Source organism: Canis aureus, chromosome 1 (assembly GCF_053574225.1).
Source record: "Canis aureus isolate CA01 chromosome 1, VMU_Caureus_v.1.0, whole genome shotgun sequence".
NCBI lineage: Eukaryota > Metazoa > Chordata > Mammalia > Carnivora > Canidae > Canis > Canis aureus.
This window is the reverse complement of record NC_135611.1, coordinates 65,241,917-65,264,319: the sequence shown is the minus strand read 5'-3', so window position 1 is coordinate 65,264,319 and position 22,403 is coordinate 65,241,917. Positions and strand designations below refer to the sequence as shown.

At 41.7% G+C, this 22,403-nt stretch overlaps 1 protein-coding gene across 3 annotated transcripts in view; it reads right to left on the bottom strand.

Moving 5' to 3' along the window:
• The window catches only part of NCOA7 (nuclear receptor coactivator 7), a 147,063-nt gene that overhangs the window by 68,160 nt on the left and 56,500 nt on the right, over positions 1-22,403 (bottom strand). For all 3 annotated transcript variants that reach the window (XM_077902382.1, XM_077902388.1, XM_077902391.1), the window contains one exon: positions 8,357-8,577. In XM_077902382.1, the coding sequence (XP_077758508.1) occupies positions 8,357-8,577 (221 nt within the window). The remainder of the gene's footprint in view (positions 1-8,356; positions 8,578-22,403) is intronic.

The following is a 22,403-nucleotide window of genomic DNA, read 5'->3' as shown; positions in this document are numbered from 1 at the left end:
GTGTCAGCTTCTGATGTACCAGCCGTAAAACCGGTGAGTGGAATGTTACTATGCGTAGGACTATAGGCCAAGTGGCTAAGCCCGGAGAGAAATTTCAGTCTAATCACCATTCACACCATGGCTCAGGCAAAAATGGAACCTCCACCACCACCACCAAAAATGGACAAACCTCCAGCTTTGTCTCCTTACTATGAAGCCACACAACGTCCCTCAGGCTACGGAGAAGACACTAAAATCTAAAGATTTCTTAATTTTAATTTATTTATTCAGGAGAGAGTATGAGAGGGAGAGAGAGAGAACACGAGCAGAGAGGAGAGTAGAGGGAGAAGCAGGCTGCCCGCTGAGCAGGGAGCCTGACCTGGGGCTCGATCCCTGGACCCCAGGATCCTGACCTGAGCCGAAGGCAGACGCTGAACCTACTGAACCACCCAGGTGCCCGAAGACACTAAGATTTTATTTAATTTTTGCCTTATTTCTCTCACGGAGTTGACTCAGGGCAAGCGGGATGATATACAAGGGTTTCGCTAGGGCTTTTGTGCCAGAGAGCTGGGCTTCCATCCCTGCTTTACACGGATCCACAGCGGGACCTCTGGTAAGTTACTCAGCTTCTGGGTTTGTTTGTTTTTTTTTCATTTGTAAAATAGGCTACTACCACCTGCATTAGATCATGACTCCTAGCAAAGTAAATAATGAAATGAGGCATCTAACCTACAGGAGACACGCATCCAAAACTGGCTGTTTCTGCTCTTCCCTGAACCTCACTCTGCTTCTCCCTTCCTTCCTACTCTTTCCTATCATCTGAAAATTCAAGGCACAGCTTCTGCTTGTTTTAATAGATGGATCAAAAACTTAGTTGGGGAAATTTAAAATTTAGAAAAAAATAAGAAATATAAAAACCAATTCTGTACAATAAAACTATATATGGTCATTAAAAAATAGTTGAACAAGAGAAGAATTTTCCAAAATCACCCATTTTATTACCCCATTCAGAAAAAAAAAATGTTTGCATTCTGATATCTATAATATATCCAGCAATTCTCCATCTCATTTTTTGTACGTATACACGAGTTATTTTTTTAAACAAAAATGGATTCATAATCTATACACTATTGCCAACGTGCTTTCCTACCACAACATTTTGTGAAAACGTCCCACACTGTTTTTCTACATCATTTAAAAATAGCACATAGTCTCCCACTTTATGTCATTTATGTTTTTATTTCATCACTATATAAAACAATGCAATGAAGAAGATGTGCTATGTTTATATAATGGAGTATTATTCGGCCATAAGAAAAGAACAAAATCTTGCTATTTGCAATGACATGGATGGACTTAGAGAGTATAATGAGTATAATACTAAGTGAAATTAGAGAAAGGCAAATACCATGATTTCACTCATATGTGGAATTTAAGAAACAAAATAAATGAGCAAAGAGGAAAAAAAAACAGAGGGTAGAGGGTTGGGGGGATGGGTGAAATAGGTGATGGGGATGAAGGAGCACGCTTGCGATGAGCACCGGGTAATGTATGGAACTGTTGTTCAATTACTATATTGTACACCTGAAACTAATATGACACCATACATTTACTGGAATAAATATAAAAAAGTATAATTAAACAAGTAAATGTAGTAACAAAATGAAACAATGAAATGATAATCACTGTACTTAAATCTACTATGCTCATGATTGGTTCGTTAGGGTGAATTTCTACAAAAAGAACTGTTGGGTCAAAGGGTATGGAAAAGGTAAGTCTCTTGATAAGAATGGTTATTGCCTTGCATAAAGATCTGATCACATTACTCTTTCACCATCTGGAGAGATGGAGCATATTTTTTCCTTTGCACCTTCCCCAGTTCACTTCTAATTTGATTTTTTTTAATCGCGTAAGCTGCAAAATTACTGACCATACATAGTCTGATCTGCTGTCCTTTTCTCAGCCCAAATCACATCTGAGTACTTCTCTTACACTGAGATTTCTCCTAATACAAACGTAATATGACAGATTCATTAGGGAACAAGGGTTGGATTAAACAGATCAATTATAATAGGACTACACTCAGCTCTAGTACAACAGGTTTTTTAAAACACAGCTGCTGGGTTCAGTGACTGCAGTTTTTGCTTCAACAACGACAAGAACAGATTACAATATACTGCGTGAACAGAGCTGGAGGAGGAAATGGAAGGAGTGCCCCTTGATCACCTTCAGGTTACCAGGGGCTGGGGGACCGGGAAACAGGTAGATGTTGGCCAAAGAGCGCAAACTTCCAGTTTTAAGATACTAATACTGTATGATATATTTGAAAGTTGCTAAAAGAGTGGATTTTTAAAAAGATTTTATATATTTATTCAGAGAGACACAGTGAGGGAGAAAGGCAGACACACAGGCAAAAGGAGAAGCAGGCTCCCTGTGAGGAGCCCGATGTGGGACTCGATTCCAGGACCCCAGGGTCACACCCTGAGCCAAAGGCAGGCGCTAAACCGCTAAGCCACCCAGGGATCCCTAAAAGAGTGGACCTTAAATGTTTTATGTGACCCGATGGAGGTATTAGCTAGAGCTCTCGTGGCAATCATTTAGCAATATATACGTGTATCAAGCGCCTTAAACTCACACAGCATTATGTCAGTTATATGTCAATAAAGGTGAAAAAAAAAGTATGACACCTTTTTATATTCATGCCTTCTCAATTTTTAGAATTTTTATGTTCATGCTTTTAACCATTATTTGCAACAGTTATGTATTTCTAATTTTATGTGTATTTAGTTGCAATGCTTACCACCAAGTCTTTTATAAAATAACATTTCTCATTCTTGAGGACTAGATTTTGATGTGTCTCTCAGGAAAAAAAAAAATGTCTCTCCCACTCATAACTTTGTTGAGGCGTTTCCTAAGACTGAGTATGTCTGAGAATGTCCTGTTGTCTTTGAGCCTGAGAAACAACTTTTACTTTCTCAACTCTGAAGATTCTGTGCCTCCGGGGTTCAACACTGTGAAGTCTGTGCCTGACTCTCTTCTTGGGTCCCCTGTACTTGACATTCTTTAAAAACCTTATTATTGCCATTTATCGACAGCCTGTACACATCGGCCCCAGTTTCTCTACATGCTGAGTCTTCTTCCTCATTCTGCCCAAAGAGGGTGAGCTCTTTTGATGTCCAAAGTCAGGTGTGAAAGCATTCTTCTTACACTGTGATTACTACTTCTGTTTGCACTGATTCTTTGCCTCTTCACTCAGGACCCCCTTGTCTGTCATCTTCCCTCTTATCATTTATGTTCCGTCCTCGACAACCCTGTGCATTCTGGGGGGTACCTGTCAGGTTTGTCTTGTGCACCACCTAGGTTTTCACAGTGTGGCTTCATTTATCCATTAACCTGACGGCCCTGACGGCCCCAAGAAGCACAGGCTTAATTATTTCCATCCTAATAATTTCAATTTATTTTATATCCAAGTCCCTCAAGTCTCTATATTCTGTGTGATTTAAAAAAAAAAATTCATTCAGGGGCTCCTAGATGTCGGTTGAACATCCGACTCTTGATTTCGGCTCAAATAGGTCATGACTTTGAGCTCTGCACTCAGGGGGAGTTGGCTGGAGGTTCCCTTCCTCCTCTCCCTATTCTCCCCCTGCTGGCACATGCTCCCATTCTCTCTCAAAGAAATAAATCAATCTTAAAAAAAAGTTGATTCAGTTAATAGCCCACATTAAATTCCATTTTAATCCTGTATTCTGTGATTCTTTGAGCTCTCAAGAACCAGAATGATCATTATTACCTCTGAATAGAAGGAAATGCTATTATATGTTGTGGTTTGACCTACTTTTACGTTTGGGAATTCATTTATCATAATAACATAACTTTGGCTTTCTGAACTTATGTGAAACAAAGAGAAACGGCAGATAAGAAATCTTCACACATGTGGTTACAACAACTCTATGAGAAAGTCGTCTGTGTAAGGGAAAGGGTCGGGGTGCATTGTGGAAAATAATTCAGCAACTGGTAACTTTCGCATTGTAGTAAAACCCCAAAATATTTAAAAATGACAAGTAGAGAATTTCATTTATTTTTTTATTCTTATTAAGTTTCTTTTGCATTCAGGAGGAAAAAATACTATTTGAAATGATACTGCAGAGGTTCTCTCTAAATCTTTGACCATGATAATCACAACACTGGCAATACTCTTACTTAAATGTTTTCTGTTTGTAAAAATGACCTCCCAAATCTCTTCAAATATCTACTTCACTACCAGGATTTTCAGTATTAATCTTTTATACTAAAACACTACAAAAATCACAATAATATATTTTATTCCAATTTAGGCTTGCCTCCCATATTTGTAAAATGTCTCCATCTTTTTCAGATCTTACACCTGCATACCTGTGTTTTAATTAAAGAACTTTCCTACTGAGACATTACCTACTTTGTGAAATTCCCATCTCCACTTCCACAGAAGCAAGGATATGCTTTCTTCTAAATTAAGGAATAATGTATTCCCCTAATACAAAAAAAATTGTCTGATATAATGCATGCCATTAAGGTATATTTTGATACTGTTAACGTGGATGAGACAAAAAGATACATATGTACACATTCCAACATAATTGTGTCACATTTAATTATAACTTAATAACTAATCTTAAAAAATATATTAAGATGTACTATGATCAAACAATTCTTTAAGAGTTCATATAAATTTTAAGTTTGGAAAGACTTCTATATATCAGTAAATAAGTGTAAGCACAGAAGAGTTGCCCTCACACAGTCCAGAAGCGGTGGGGGGTTTGGGGGGGATGTTTATAGTGTACCAGGCGCCACACTAGGTGCTGGATTCTAGATTTATCTCATACCATCTGCCTCCATGTAATTACTTCACTTTTGTTCTCCTGTTCCCCTCTCAGAAACACAACATTTTTAGAATTTGCACCATTTTGTTACAATGGGGCAACTTCAGTGACTCGATCTTTCCATAACCTTTGTTATAGCTATCTAACCGTTTTGTTCTGCTAAATGTCAGGAGATAGCAATGAATTGTTATCCAAGGCTTACATGAGCCACAGATAAATCTAGTTCAACACCGAAAAGATTTTTTTGTCAAAATATGCTTCCTTAGATTAGGCTGACGTTAGTGATGTGGAAATAGATACCTATGATCTATCTAACTTCCTAAAATAGAAAGTTACCATTTTCCTTCTCTAGGACTTTACATTTGTTTAATATTCTTTTTGCAAAGCCCTTGGGGTATGTACTCTATTACCCATTTTTTTCTATATTTTTTATTAACATTAAAAGTAACTATAAAACATGTAATATGTAAAAAAAAATTAAAAGAAACACTTGTAATTTCTGTACTCTGAGGAAACGATAATCGACATATTATTATAGTCTGTTTTTCTATTTCATGATCCTCTGTCATCCATTAACTTTTTGTTGTGACTCTGCATGTTCCCTGTCACTTCTTTTACACGTATGGGTTTATGTCACACCTTTAAGGAACAATTTCCAGCCTTCTCACCTGTAATCTAGGGCCCTTTGGACAAATCCACTTGGCACCTCAAAAACATCTTAGAACACAAACACCTTGAACTCTTTTTTCGCTCTTGAGTTCTCCAATTTGTCAAGTCTTGACTCTGTTCTTCTTCTCCCTCACACACTAGAATGGTCACTAAACACTGCTGATTCTAGGAGCAAACTCTCTCTTAAGGGTGCCCTTCCCCTCTGCCCCAGTCTCCAGCCAGCACTACCTGACGTTAAGCCCATTTCTACCCAATGTCCTTCGATTTATCATCTCAAAACACACAGTTAATGCAGTTCCCCCGAGAGCTCCCAACTGACTTCAGAAAAGTTCAAATCCTTAGTTTGCTGACAAGAAGCTCCCATTTTAGTGTCTTCTCCCCAGACTAGAGCCACAAAGGAAGCAGAACTAGAAATGGGTCTGCTCTTGATTTGAGGCCCACTGCTCCACCTAGTGGTACAGAACAACGCCTCGGGATGGGATTGGAGAATAGGCCAGGTCAGCCGGGTGAGATCAAGCCAGCCTGCCCACGTGGGTGTCTGTCAACTAGAGACGAACTCCAGAATTCAATCGCCACCATCTAGTGGTTTTATCTAAGCACTGAGTTCTCCTAAGGGAATGCCCCAAACCTCTAAACCAGTTATCACTGCCATTCTTGGGAAAGGAAAAGCTATGATGGCATCTCTACTTACTGCTACCAAAGAAAATCACGAGTAATTCTGCCCCAACTAATGCACTGCCACCTATATCCTTCCAGAATTTTCATGAAACTCAAACAAACCCAAACAGTATCCCTTCATCTATGTATTAATTCATATCCTCGATGCACATGTAAAGAACACCTGTAACTCAGATACCAAACCAAGCTAATACTACGGGGTCCACGTGATGACGGCCTACAAACAGGAAAGCAGAGAAGTAAATCCATAATGACAACGCAGAAGGAGAGTCAAAGCTCCTTTTGGGACGGGGAGGGCTTCCAGTGAGAGAGAAATGATGACTGAGCTGATTTTGTGGTCAATGAGAGTTGGGTGAAGCAAAGAGTGGAGTGAAGGGTATGGTTTCAGATTCAAAGCATTACGTGTGCAACAGAGCGCAGCACGTTAAAGCGCTATTCTAACGGAGCATCCATGGTTAGCACAGCACCCTGGCCGAAAGCAGCCTCCGCCAACAGGACTCTACCGGCGTCTTTCAGTGAAACCTACCAAGCAAAATCTCTCCACTTGAAAATGCTTCTTAAGCAACAGCATTTACAAAGAAAGGCGAAAAAAAAAAAAAGAGAGAGAGAGAGAGAGACAATATTTTAAACTGCACAACTACTAAAAACCACACATTATCCACTCTCCAATGTGCACAAACCATACTGTAAAAGAAGATGAGAAATGCAATTTTCCTTAATCCTCTTCCTCTTTTTAGATATAAGGGGTAATACCCAATACTTTAAATTTTAAGGGAAGTCTCACAATCACACAGAAGTTTCTTTCAATAGGTGACAGTTTCAGCTTTTTATAAGATACTGAGTGGCTCTGAAGCACCCCTTAGGCTCTATAATACATGATAGATCCCATCATAATCCACGTGCGACATAATCTCATGCGGACCGCGATGAACCACACACTCCACAGCAGATCCCTCGTCTGCCTTCTGCCCAAGTAATGCCCACGGGGTCGCACTTGTTCCCACCCCAGGGGCAGCCCACTTCATCTTTGATGAGCGCTGCTAGGAAGTTACAGGACACCTGGAGACAAGATCTGTCTTGCAGTAACTCTGGCCTTAACTGCGACCGAAGATGGGGCCCCGGGATGAATCTGCTGCAAGAGCAGGTTTCATACACTGTCATCTGTTCTCGGAGACCCTGACTTCTCCTTCTCTCAGCCCAGCAATCTTGGGACACTGCGACCGGGAAGCCACGTCAAGGTGTGACTCCCAGTTCCCCATCTTTGCCCTCTCCTCTCAACACACCCCAGGCCTGCATGTGATAGGAGCAGTAAGTGCGAAGTGGATGGTTCCAGTAAAGCAGGATGATCACCTCCATCATGCCAGCTACGCCACTTCCATTAATGCGGTTTCAGATGCAATGAATATTCTGAGTAACTACATGATATTGCAGACTTATTTTAAAATTTCCCTTAACCAGGGACACCTAGATGGCTCAGCTGGTAGAGCATGCAACTCCTGATCTCAGGGTCATAAGTTTGAGCCCCATACTGGGCATAGAGATTCCTTTAAAAAAAAAAAAATTCCTTAACTAAAATTCCCAAGACTTGGTCTTTTGTTTGCTTGTTTCTCTTTAACTGATGGATGCAAGGCCATGTCTCTACTATTTTCTATTGTCCAGCTGATGCCAAACAGAGGGCATTTCTAGCAACGTATTTATGTGGAATCTGCTGAAGATTCTCTCTCCCTCTGCACCTCCCACCTTTCTCTCCACCTCTATACATAAAGAAAAAATATTTCTCATACAGGGAAAGTGACAATCCACTGGATAGATATTTATTAGCACACACTAAGTGCCAGATTCTGGGAACACAAAGTTAAATGAGACGCATCAGATTATGTCACTGTTGTCCCTTTACACGAGATTATATATATAAAACAAGGGTGGGTGGTACATCAGAGGTCTCAGTAAATTGCTACTGTTATTATTATAACAAAGATGATCAGTTATACATTAATAGTCTCTTAGAAACCACCAGTTGTTTTTGTTTTGGGGGAGGGAGGGGTTTAGAGATGGAGAGAAGAACCTGAGCAGAAATCAAGAGTCAGACAGTTGACCTACTGAGCCACCCAGGGGCCCCCATTATAGATTTTTAGAATGAAGATGCTGCAGTATTGCCCACCAATACTAACCCGTACTATAATATCTCTTCAGTTCCGTACGTCTGATCTCCTTTAACTGATTATTTTTTCTCTTCTTTTTCTCATCAGTGAGATATTCCTCTTCCACAGCAATGTTGCACTTTTCTTGTTCTAAAATGACTGTTTTAGCATCCTCTTTTCCAGTATGGGTCCTTGTAGCAATAGCTGAGGCTGTCTCCGCATTTTGTTTGGCTTGTTTTTTCTTTTTCAATCTAGGAACGGGGGTGGGAGGAGGAAAGAAAAACATTGGAGAAATTATTTTCTAGGAGGAATTAGTTTCATGCCTTTGGGCTTTGAGGAACTAATTAACTGATACAGAAAACACTTTCTTTATATTACCGTTAATCATGTGCTCCTGTTCATTTTTTTCTTTTCTGATCATTTAAAAAATTCTTACCTGGAGACCTGTGGCGCTTCCTCAACTTTATATCCTCATTACTTACGTCTCAGAAAATGATTAGGAAATCCCCCAGGCCTGTGGAAAAACAAGATTCTTCTACAGGCTACTAAGTGTTGAATGTTTTTTTTTTAATCAAAATATATGACCGCCGTATTTGCAGTGTTACATTAAAAAAAAAAGGGGGGGGGGATTCCTGGGTGGCGCAGCGGTTTGGCGCCTGCCTTTGGCCCAGGGCGCGATCCTGGAGACCCGGGATCGAATCCCACGTCGGGCTCCCGGTGCATGGAGCCTGCTTCTCCCTCTGCCTGTGTCTCTGCCTCTCTCTCTCTCTCTCTCTGTGACTATCATAAATAAATAAAAATTTTTAAAAAAATAAAAAAATTTTAAAAATTTAAAAAAAAAGGAGTTTCTGGTTTTCAATGGGCAAGCACATTTGTAAAAATAAATCCTTTATAATTGATTCACACACTGAGTATAAAAGTTTGGCGAACTGGCTCAGGTCTGAGCAGTTCTTTTCCTTGACACATAGGACAGCAGTACTGAAGAAAGAGCTGGACTTCCTGAGACAGAAAACACCGTAAGGACTATATATACAGTCACCCTTGTGTTACTAATAGCTGACTGCGACAGCAGTTAGCATATTTGATGTTTGCAGCTCCTTACTCCTAAGTCAAAGAGATGAAGTTTGCTATAATTTGCTGAAATCCAATAATCCCAAATATTTCCCAACTGACGTATCACTCTAATGTGTCACTCTGTTCTTAGCAGCCCTTCCGAAGAATGCTTTCACCTCACCAGAATATGAAGAATGGGGTCCTGGCCTGTTATGAAGCACTCCGCTCCAATGTAAGTATCTTTAACTAGGACTCTTTTTGCTCGCCCCCTTTCTGTTTACACATGGTCACAGCTATCTCTTACACATACACATGTCCGGTTCCTTTGTCTCTTGAGCATCTATCTGTACATTTGATGTTGGGAAAGGAGAAGGAAATGTTTTGGGAGAAAAATGAGATACGTATCGGACAATAAAGGGACTGAGGTTGGATTTTCTGCTTTGCTTTCTTTGTGACATTGAACAAATCCATTTAACGGTTTGGAGAAATCCCTCATTAAATAAGAGACCCTTATCTAACAGGGTCTTTTATTAGGATCAACTGAGGTAATATATGTCGACACATAACACAGACATCATTATACGTCATGACAACTAAGCATGGTGAGATACGTAACACACTCAGCTTTGGGGATAGGGCGTCGTATTCTAACAAGACATTCCAACTATGCTGTGATTCACTGAACACGTAGCAGCCATGCTCTGGGGTTTCCATTGGCTGATATGTGACTATATGGCCCAGGAGGAAGGACAGCTGGACAACAAGCATCGATGAATACACTCTCCATCTCTTAGGTTAGCTTTTTATGTTTACTTGTTAAAACAACAACAAAATCCCACAAACCAAACAAAATCAGAGACTCATGAAAAGGAGTGCTATTCAATAGACATGTTTTTATTTTCTAACCTCAGATTTTAAGCCATTTGGTTGCTTTTTGAGTTTTTTTGTTTGTTTTGTTTTCTGGTAAGAGTGGGTGGCTCTTTGCAATGTTGAGTCAGATAATGTTCCTAATAAAACAATTTCTTTCTTGATCAAGATTACTATGTGAGGCTGAAATTAGCATGCAGTAACCTAGATGTCATAGAGACCAGCACTTGGCTTAGGGAGGTTGATGCAAGCAGCTGATTATCTGCATCCAGAAACTAGCTATGGATGGGCTGATGTTATTCTGATACGCTGGCTTATCAAAAACATGCATGAGATGAGCCTTACTGCCCACCTCCAAAAATCATTCTTTCTATGAAGAAAGAAAAGAGGAGTCAAAAATTAATTCTATGTAGCCTGAAATAACGCGGCCTCTCCCTCTTCTGGATTTTTCCACTTTATGTTGATTTACATGTCCTCATTTTCATGGTCCCCACGACAATTAAACTCACTCAGATCTAGGGCACATGTTTTGATGAACAGCAGCACTGTCTGGGGACATCTCATTAGAGACTGATTTTCACACGTGGAAATAACAAAATGGGATACATTGTTTTATTCATTTGCCCCTTGTTCTACACAGACCATTATTGTCATTGCTTAGAGCCAAACGTAGTTGTGTTTTAAAGGGGAAAAAAAAAGGCTAGAAAATAGCAACATCAAACTTGTTTAACAGAAAACAGAGTCCAGTTTGATACGTCACTGATTTTACCATCAGCTATATCTTTTGTTTTGACTAGAGGATTCATGAGAGTTTGTTTCTTTGGAGTATACCAACACGACTAGAACATTCTGATCTAATAACTGGGAAGCAGATGTGAGTTCGGGAAGCCCACTGTAAAATCCTTCCTTCAGAGCATGGGAACACATGTTTAACCCCCCGTCTAAGAGGGAGCGGCTGCCATCCGACGTAGGCGGAGCAGTTCATGCTCTTCAAACGTTCCTGTTTAAGCCTTCTCTGTCGTTCTTGAAGTATCTATCATGGTAAGACATTCTCACAATAGGTTGGCGTTAGCACTAAATTAAGGTAAACTGAAAACAAAAGGTCACACAAGAAAATAAACCATTTTTTTTTAATGATCCCAAATGTAAAGTCATTTATATTGTGGACCCCCCCTCCAAAAAAAATACTTAGCAAAACATGTTCAGCAGATGAATGACTATACTCAATGAGATGTATTTAAATTTGATAGCTGTGAACAGGAGTCCAAAAACCTACCTTTATTTTGTTATTCCGCATTTACGTTTCTTTAAAAGAGATCGCGATCACATAAAACTCTTATTATTCACTGTCCTCTCAGTACTGTAACTGAGCCCTATCGGTTCTGTCTGCTAAATCTTTCCCTCTCAAATTCACCTTCTCTTCTTGATCTCTGCTCCCAGGGCATCGTTTCAGGTTTTCACGATCTCTCTGGACTATTTTTCAGAAGATAATTATAGTTTTATTATGAAACGTATACTTGAATGAGGGAGGCAGTATGGCTTGCTGTCATGATTCTGAGCTGTTTATTTGCTCCTTCCCTACCACAAAGGAATATTAAAGGACTTATTCTGGAATCTCTTGGCTTTTTAAAATCAAAATGTTAAAACTAAAAATAGCGGTCAACCCAGAGTTAGCAGATGAAGAAATAAACAAGTTGATACTGCTAAAGAAAGTGTTTTTAGCAGCTGAATGAAAACTTGTTTTTCCTCTGAAGCTTTTTCCTTCCCTAAAGGAAGTACGTTCGGGGCATTGGCAATAATCAGAGCCAGGGCCTTGAGCAGGTTCCTTGCTTTGTCTCTGCAGAGGTCTCTCCGGCCACTTGCTCACATCCAGGGCAATGACACCCAGAGAGGCATCTAGCGATGAGACGAGGCTTTTGTGAGCACTGGAGTGGACGCTCCTTGAGGGCAGGGATTTGTCCAGGTTTTGTTAAAATGCCATATTCCCCGGGCCTCTCCATGGTACACATGAGGTTCTCAGGACGTATTTCTTTTTTTTTTTTTTTTTTTAAGATTTTATTTACTTATTCATGAGAGACACACAGAGAGAGAGAGAGAGAGGCAGAGACACAGGAGAGGGAGAAGCAGGCTCCTTGCAGGGAGCCTGAGGTGGGACTCAATCTCAGGTCTCCAGGATCAGGCCCTGGGCTGAATGAAGGTGGCATTAAACCGCTGATCCGCCCGGGCTGCCCACAGGAAGTATTTCTTAAATGAATGAGCAAATGAATGAACAGATAAACAAGGCTCTGTCTGTGATCTGCTCTCCTACATACAGGCCATTTCACTATTTTCTTAATTAGCAGCATGTGTCAAAAATGAACTCACATCTCCTTAATCAGATGCCTGATTTAAAAAGAAAATATATTAGCCACATATAATGTATTAAACCAGGGGCGCCTGAGTGGCTGAGCCTGTAAAGCATCTGCCTTTGGTTCAGGTCATGGCCCCAGGGTCCTGAGATTGATCCCCACGTCAGGCTCCTTGCTCAGCACATCAGGCTCCTTGCTTCCCCCTCTGCCTGCTACCCCCCATCCCTGCTTGTGCATGTGCTCTCTCTCTGTCAAAATAAATAAAACCTTAAAAAAAATAAGATGTATTAAACTATAAACTTCTTAATTAATATTAAATTAGTAGTCCTAAATTACTCTTTCCCTAACTCCACAATTTGAGGTTCATGTGTTTCTGTACGTAATAAGTCCAGAGACATAGATATCTAGCATAGCACTGTCCAATGTGATAACCACTACCCAGCCACCTGTGGTTGTTAAATTTAATTGAAATTAAATAGAAGTTTAAAACTCAGTTCTTTGGTTGCAAGAGTCACATTTCTTTTTTTTTTTTTTTTTAAGATTTATTTATTTATTTATTTATTTATTTATTTATTTATTTATTTATGATAGACAGACAGAGGGGGGGAGAGAGAGAGAGAGAGAGGCAGAGACCCAGGCAGAGGGAGAAGCAGGCTCCATGCAGGGAGCCCGACGCAGGACTCAATCCCGGGACTCCAGGATCGCGCCCTGGGCCAAAGGCAGGTGTTAAACCGCTGAGCCACCCAGGGATCCCCAAGAGTCACATTTCAAGAGTTTAACAGACTTACATGCCAGTGGGTACCATAGTGGGTACCAATACAGAACACTTCCATCTGTCATCACAGAAAGTACTGGATGGTACTGACTTAGAGCTATCGATGCAACAGTTAGCCCTATTAGCAAGAGACTAGAGGGAAGGGAGAAGACAGAAATCATTTAATATTTAGACTTATTTAGTATAGGCATGACTATATCTACAAGGGTACAACGAGAAAAATAGTAAAGTGCATTTCTGGCAGAAGTTAGTGGCTGGAGGGGGGGAAGAGAATAAGAAAAATTACTTTCCATTGTGTTCTCTTTTGTGCCTTTTGGATTTTACACCATGTATAACAGCTAGTCAGAAAAGTATTTTTTTTAAGTAGTCAGTCTTTGAAGTCTTTTCCCTACTATAAGAATAATTTAACACATATTGCTAAATTTTAAAAATCGAGTTTTCCTTCTCTTTTTTTAAAGATTGTATGTATTTATTCATAAGACACACAGAGAGAGAGGCAGAGACACAGGCAGAGGGAGAAGCAGGCTCCATGAGGGGAGCCCGATGCCGGACTCGATCCCAGGACCCCAGGGTCACGACCTGAGCCAAAGGCAGATGTTCAACTGCTGAGCCACCCAGGTGCCCCGAGTTTTGCTCTTTAAAAAGGATTATTACAAAAAGTTGGAAAGAACTTTCTTCTAACAGAAACTACTGTTGAGTTGACTAATGAACCAGACACCATGATACATACTTTATATTATCCCATCCTCACAAAAGCCCAACATGGTAGGTGATCCTATCTCCCTGTTACAGAAAAGAAAAGAAAGGCTGAGAAAAATTAGGACTTCTTCCCAAGGTCATAGCAATGAGGGAGCAAAAGGCAAGCTGAGAGCAAAGCACAAGCTAACAGCCCCAACCCCTTCCCCCAGGTGGGATATAGGTGACATTCCTCAGGCCCTCCAGGCTGCTCTAGAACAAAGGAAAGGGGAAAACAAATGGTTAACTGATAGAGATCACAGTCCTGCAGGACTGGAGGCTCCCATCAGTTTACAAGAAAAAAGCAATCTCCAGAAGCCTCCAGACTCAGGTTCCTGGAACCCTAACATCACCCTCACCTCTATAGGATAGAGGATAACCAGCCACTCCTCAGGACCCCAGTGCTGGTCTACCCACAGGTCCTCTACCCACAGGTCCTTCTACCCAGAGGTCCTCTACTTGTGCTTTAATAAAACCACTTTTTTGCACCAAAGACATCTCAAGAATTCTTTCCTGGCCCCCAGCTCTGGACCCCAATATTTCCACATCATTTGGTATTTAACATGGGGCTCAGTCTTCACATCTGGACCCTGAGCCTCGGTGCAAACTTGGTGAGTACTTTCTCTACTGCATCCCAGGGCCCTTCAAGGAGTGTGGTCTTAGTGGAACACTTTCAAGCCGATGGCTCAGGCTGTGACCCTCCAGCCCGTGGCTACTCTAAGGGGAAGAGAAAGCCTGCCTATTGGCTGGAAGTCAGTACCCTGGCTGGGATGGTAGTAAGACCCAGAAACCCGATGCCCTCTCTTTATTCCTGTCCTTCTACGAGGTCGTCTGTCTTGGGCATGGGACAGCCACTTAAGTCACCAGGACAGCTGCCAGTCTTAAGACTCTTTGCTGGTCTAATGTGATCCCCTCCACATCTTTGGTCAAGCCCCTCTGGCCACGAGGCCCCCACCCAGAGCTGGCCAAAACCAGTACCCAATGGAATTAAAACCCAACTAGGGACGGTTTCCTAGGGAAGTCGGCTGTAAGGAAATACATGTGTTGAATTGTGGCTTAGACCATGGTGGATTTCTATCCTTACTGTTTTCCATCAGTGTCCCCTACTAACTACTTAAATTACAAAATTGGGCAATTTTCCCATTGTAACACTTTTCTAGTGTTTTTCAAGGGTTAGAAATGGCGGGTTCTTCAAGGCAAAGCAAAATAAGTCAAGGCCTTCATGGCACAGTCATCAAGAAAAGGCACCGTATCTCCATCCACCCCTCGGGACACTTTTTGCAGTTTAGGACGTGGTGGGAAGTGGTGGGAGGGGAAGCTAACACCCCTCCTCCAGGGCTTTAATGGCAGGCAGTGGTCATAGCGATTTCCTTCGAGGGACACTTCGCCACCAGGAACCTCTGACATATGCTACATGGGGTATCACCCCAGAGTTGGGGAGGGGGTGTTCTTGGTAACAGACCTTCTCTACTTTTCTAGGAGCATGAGATCTTCTCTCTTCTTCAGTGCCCAAGGACCCTCCCTTGGAATGCCTTTTAACCCACTGGAAACAATTCAGATTGCTGATTTTAAAAAGGCCTGATCTCCTATAGCACCACATGGCCTCCATATCATCTATCAGATTTCTTCTGTAGGAAACAGGGCAAATGGACTGAGGTACCCTAGATACAGGCCCTCAACTATCACCTTGACCAATTCTGTGTGGCTGGGGTGACACAAATCACTCTTTAAAAGCCAGAGCATATCCCACTCCGTGGGCTTAACTATGGGCTTGTGGAAAGAATGGATGACCCCACTTTCCTTATGACTGGATTAGATGATGCACTTGGGGATGCCCTTATTATTTCCTGAGACAACTCTTCTCCCACCTGCCAGTGATTCCTTGTAATTAGGATATGGTTAAGCCTGCACCTCAAAATAAAGAGAGTTTCTTGATGGTTTTATTCCTTAATCATATTTGTCCCAGGAACTACCTCTATTAAAAAAGTGCAAAGTAAAAGTGCAAATAGAGGCTTTAACCAAGCACACAACAGTCCTCCGGGTAGAAGCAGCCCCAAAACTCACTATGGGACAGTCCCTGACTGTAATGACTCCACGTATGGTCAACAATGTCTTAGGAACCAAAGGCCGCCAATGGATGATGGGAGGTGGACTTATTAAGTACGAGGCTATGTTTATAGATATACCTGGAATAATCCTTAAAACCTTCATACTTTAAGCCCAGCTACCCTATGCCTGGGCCTAACCATTGTACTTCCATGTCAAAACATGACTGCTCAGAAATCACTGCTCTTATCTATTCTAGTTGATCAGACTTAAAAGATTCCCCTATTGAAACACAGACAACAGTTGGTTTACTGATGGCAGGGGTTTCATGAAAAAGGGGACAGGAAAAGCTAGGTATGCTAAGTCAATGTAACTCAGATTATTGAGGCCAAAGCCTTCCAAGCAAATACTTGTGTCCAAAAGGCAGGGTTAATAGTGCTCATTCATGCTTAACAATTTACAAGAGTCCTGAGGCAATGTGGAAAGAAAGGTATTATCAAGTCATAACTCCTCAATCAAATATGGGCCTGAAATTATGAGTCTTCTTCAGGCTGTACCCCTACCTAGGGAGCGGCTGTAACTCACCTCAAAGGACATCCAAAGCACATGACTTTAGAGTCCAAAGGAAACAATTTGGCAGACTACAGCCAAACAGGCAGCACAAAATAAATATTAACTCCAATAAAGTCCATAGCTCCAGTCTATTCAGACCAAAAAAATTCACACAGCCCAGAAACAAGGATATTCAAAAACACACAAGACTGGCTTAAGAATAAGGGGGAAAAAACTTTTATACCCAAAACTAACCAATGGAAGGTAATACAGGATTTACATTAGGCTACTCATGGGTAAAAAGGCCACTGAGTTGATGAAAACTCTGCTAAGAGAAACTGCCTAGATTTGGACTCCCTCGGTCCCTACAAAGTGACAACGGACCGTCCTTTATTGCATGGTAGCTCAGCAAATGGCTTGGGCCTTAAATATGTATTACTATTTACATTTGGCCTGGCATCCACAACCCTCTGGAAAGATGGCCCTGTAAAACCAAGTAGCCCTTGGGGCGCCGAGGGGGCTCAGGTCATGATCTCAGAGTCCTGGGATCGAGCCCCACATAGGGCTCCCTGCTTAGCAGGGAATCTGCTTCTTCTTCTCCCTCTGCCTTTGTCCCATCCCCCTGCTGGTGCTCACTCTCTTTCTCTCAAATAAATCAAATTAAATCAAATCAAATCAATCAATCAACATAACTAGCCCTTGATATCCTGCTGCAATTCAAGGAGGCCTATAATTAGATAGGTGCCAGGCCCAATGCTAGGCAGCTCTAACTTGGGGCCACAGCTCCTCCCAGGCTAGCCAGGCCGCTGTACTCTGGGTGTTGCCTGAATGCACAGATGCATGATTAAAACCATTACCGACACAGCCAACCTTCCAAACTTAAAACAACAGTGGACACATTCTGTGTTATATTCGTACGAGCACCTAGCATTCATCTCTGTTCCCTTCAGGGCTGGAGGATGTCATGGGACACACGGATGCTCTTAATATGTACAGGGTCAGAGCCCCACATGACACTCATGATAGCTTTCCCCCACCGAACACCGAATTGACTCAAGTGCATAAAACAGGCCTACAAAACAGGATGGCATCAGAGGCCGGAACAGCAGCACGACGTGGTACATGTGCCATTATTAAAATGCAGTACTGGGATCCCTGGGTGGCGCAGCGGTTTGGCACCTGCCTTTGGCCCAGGGCGCGATCCTGGAGACCCGGGATCGAATCCCACATCGGGCTCCCTGCATGGAGCCTGCTTCTCCCTCTGCCTGTGTCTCTGCCTCTCTCTCTCTCTCTGTGTGACTGTCATAAATAAATTAAAAAATATATTATTAAAAAAAAATAAAATAAAATGCAGTACTATGTATAGATTCCAGATTATCACCAGCACGCCATGGGGCTATTAAAAAATTTGAATACCCAAACTGAGACTCTACAAAATCCTTCTGTCTCATTCAGGGATTCAATTCCTGGTTTGGAGCAGGACTCTGGTCAACTATTAGGGGTCCTGTCTTTGGACTTCTCATCCTTACAGCCATATTAATCCTATAACACGCTGCCTTTTCCAGAGTCTCTCTGCTTGGTGCTGGGACTCAAGGGCGGCCGTGACTTCACGTCCACAGATGGTCCCCACCACCCACAGAGCTACTTCTTCACTGTCTACGTTGGACTCAGTGGCCCCTGCCTTTAGTAAGTCCCCTTGATGTTCCCCCACTGACCCACAGGGACGTAGAGTCAGGGACAGCGCGGTGCCCCTACACAGCTAGAAGAAGCTACAGAAGATGAGACCTTCTCCCTTTAACAATCTTAAACATTTAGGGGTCAAGATGGGGGACGCCTGGGGGGTATCTGAGTATCTGCCTTCAGCTCAGGTCGTGATCCCAGGTCCTGGGCTCGAGCCCCACATCGGGCTCCCCGCAGGGAGCCTGCTGAGAAGCCTCTGCTTGTGTCTCTGCCTCTCTCTCTGTCTCATGAATAAATAAATTAAATCTTAAAAAAAAAATAAAGGTCTAGACGGTTCGGGGAAAATGACGAGGGAGCAAAAACCAAGATGTAGGCAAAGCACAAGCTAACACCATGCACGCACACCCATGCACGCACACACCCACCCATCCACAGGGATATATGTGACATTCCTCAGGCCCTCCTGGCTGCCCTAGGACAAAGGGAAAAACAAATGGTTAACTGATAGAGATCACAGTCCTGCAGGACAAGAGGCTCCCATCAGTTTGCAACTATCTTAATGATTTACAAGGCAAAACCAATCTCCAGAAACCTCCAGACTCAGGTTCCTGGAACCCTACCATCACCCTCCCCTCTATAGGATAGAGGATAACCAGCCACTCCTCAGGACCCCAGTGCAGCTCCTCCTACCCACGGGTCCTATCCCCATGCTTTAATAAAACCACCTTTTTGCACCAAAGATGTCTCAGGAATTCTTTCCTGGCCCCCAGCTCTGGACCCCAACATTCCCACATCAACAGGACATAGTTAAGTAGTAGAACAGGAATTCACAAAGCAAGATGTGGGCCAATAGCAGCAGGGCCTCCTAGGTCCACTCCTACAAGTGTTCCACAGCATATACGCTTATCTTGATTTCAAAATAAAATTCACTGGACTTTGGAAATTCGGTGAACTATTGGGGGAGAAATGCCTGGCAATCTAGTGGGCTTCGATGGCAAACAGGCTCGCAGGAAGGAAAGATTTCAACTCTAGGCTTGGCTCTCTGCTTAATCAGCTGTGATCTTCTTTGAAAAGACAATAAATCCTCCAGTACTTCAAGGTTAAACAAAAGCAAGAGGCTGATGACACGCGTTTCAAGCGCAGGTCTGGCTCCTACTCCGCAAAGTTTGTACTTCCCTGAGATTAGGAAATGTGAAGCAGTTTTGAGTTAAAAAAAAAAAAAAATCTTAAATCCAAACTAAACCTTCCCAAGACTCTGCACTTCTCTGTGCTCCCTCATATATGAGTATGTTTTCCTTTCACTACGGTTTCTATCCCTGGGAAAGTCCAGAGGCCAACTTAGAACCACTGTATGTGAACCATTTACGTACAAAGGGTGTTTAAAAAAAAGAAAAAAAGAAAAAAAACGCACTGCTCTATGATTTGACGCTAACGGCTCCATGAAGAAAAGTAGAAAATGTCAAAATGGATCAACCATGAAGGCAGTATTGTCTTCCTTTTGCTTGTTTTTGTTTTTAGGTTTTTGCTTTGTTTTTTATCCTCCTTAAGGATAGCCCTTGGTGCCCTATTTCATTCACTTACAGGTGAAGAGGGAGAAAGATTTGGCCTGTGGAACTCCAGAGAACATATTAATGAAGGAGAGGAAGCCAGAGAGTAATACAGGTTAGCTCAGGGTGGCTCAGTCATCCATGCATCTGCCTGTGGCTCAGGTCAGGACCCCACGGTCTTGGGATCGAGTCCCATGTCAGGCTCCCTGCTCAGCAAGGGGTCTGCTTCTCTCTCTCCCTCTTTTCCCCTCTCCTTGCTCATGCTCTTTCTCTCTCTCATAAACAAATAAAATCTTTAAAAATATATATATAAATATATAAATAAATAATATATAAACATATAGATAAATATATATTTATTAAATATATAATAATTTAATAAATTAAATTATACAAGTTACATAAAATATATATATATATGGAACTGGCCACTCCATGAAGTAATGGGCTCCCCATCACTGGAAGAATGCGAGCAGGTCAGGTCCAAGTTCTGACCTCCAAAACCATATGGGACTGCCCCTCATATTTTTTCTGAGACATACTGAATGTGAACATTATATTAATTTCAGGTGAACAATACCATGACTTGATATTAGTACGTGCTGTGAGATGATCACCTATTACAATAAGTCTAGTTAAGATCTATCACCAGTGACAATTTTTTTTCTTCTGATGAGAACTTTTAAGAAAGATCTCTTTAAATAACTTCCAAATATGCAGTGCAATACTATTAACTATCGTCACCATGCCCTACACCCCTAGGATTTACTTATTTTATGACTGGAAGTCTGTACCTTTTAAGCACTTTCACCCATTTTGCCCACCCACCTCCCAAAATACAGTTGACCCTTGAATAAATAACTCAGGGGGTGGGGGCACCAACCCCCACACAGCCAAAAATCTACATGCAATTTTTGACTCTCCCAGAACCTAACTACTGATAGCCTACTATTGACTGGAAGCCTTACTGACAAGATAAACAGTCAATTAACAGATCTTGTGTATGTATTACACATTGTGTCCTTACAATACAGAAGCTAGAGAAAAGCAAATGTTATTAAGAAAATAAGGGGATCCCTGGGTGGCACAGCGGTTTAGCGCCTGCCTTTGGCCCAGGGAGCGATTCTGGAGACCCGGGATCGAGTCCCACATCGGGCTCCCGGTGCATGGAGCCTGCTTCTCCCTCTGCCTGTGTCTCTGCCTCTCTCTCTCTCTCTCTCTGTGTGACTATCATAAATAAATAAAAATTTAAAAAATAATAATAATAAAAGAAAATAATAAGGAAGAGAAAATACATTTATAATACTGTACTGTATTTATTGAAAAAAAATCCATGTATAAGTGGACTTGCAATTCAAACTTGTGTTGTTCAAGGGTTAACTGTAGTCTTGATTAATACAAATATTTCTCCTCAAAACTGCCTCTGTAGGGAAATAAGAGTACTAACATAAAAGATACAGACAGAATAGTCTTCCATGAAGAAAATTATAGAGCAGTATTACAGTATGACCCTATTTTTGTGAAATAAAAAAAAATAAATAAACCATGCAAAACCCTGTCAAAATGAGCAACTATTCCATTTACATACATGTACATGTGTTTAGATACGTAGGTACGAGAAAATGGTTGGTCAGCAGGGAAGGAGAGAGAAGTGGGGCAACTTTCACATTCATATAATCTGGTGCTGTTGAATTTTTTTTGTACAACTGCCACATATTACTTCTGTAATTATCAGGCCAATAAATCTGTAAAAATTAAAATATCTGCAGCAATGACAACATTTGGGCAAATCTCTGTCAGTGGTTTATTCTTTTCCCCCGAGTCCAGCTGTCACAGGGAAATCCTGCAATGTGGCCCCACACCCTCCCTTATCACACAGAACTGGGCTGTCGCCCTCAGGGGACTGTCCCTGGGTTCTTGTTCCTGGCTGTTAACACTGCAACCTCGGCTGTTCTTCGGAGCCTAGGCTGTTTTTTCCTGGCTCTTGCCATTTCCAGACTGGGGGGTGACGTGGGGGGATGGAGTGTAACCTGGAAATGAGCTCAGCCTTTGGGCCAGCAATGTCTGAATTTGAATGCTCATTTGTTCCTTCCTAGGTGTGCATCCTCAGGTGAGCTACTCAATCTAAGCCTCAGGTTCCTTGTCCTTCAAAGGGAAAAAATGGCCTCAGATGTTTTTTTGTGATGATTACACCAACTAGCACACAGAAAGCTTACAATTCCTATAAAACACAACCCACGCCTGGTCCACAGCAAGGGTTCAATAACCAGAAGTTACTCCTTTGTTGTGCTGAAGCTACTGCCATCACCTGAGGATTTCTCAGGATCCAAGGAAATAAGTTAACATCTAAGGCACCGTAACACAACAAAGAAGGTACCTGATAAACTCTAGATATTATTATGTGTTCACATTCTTTTTCTCAGTATACATAAATATTAATTTTATTTAACTCTGCTATGAATTTAGTCACTAGT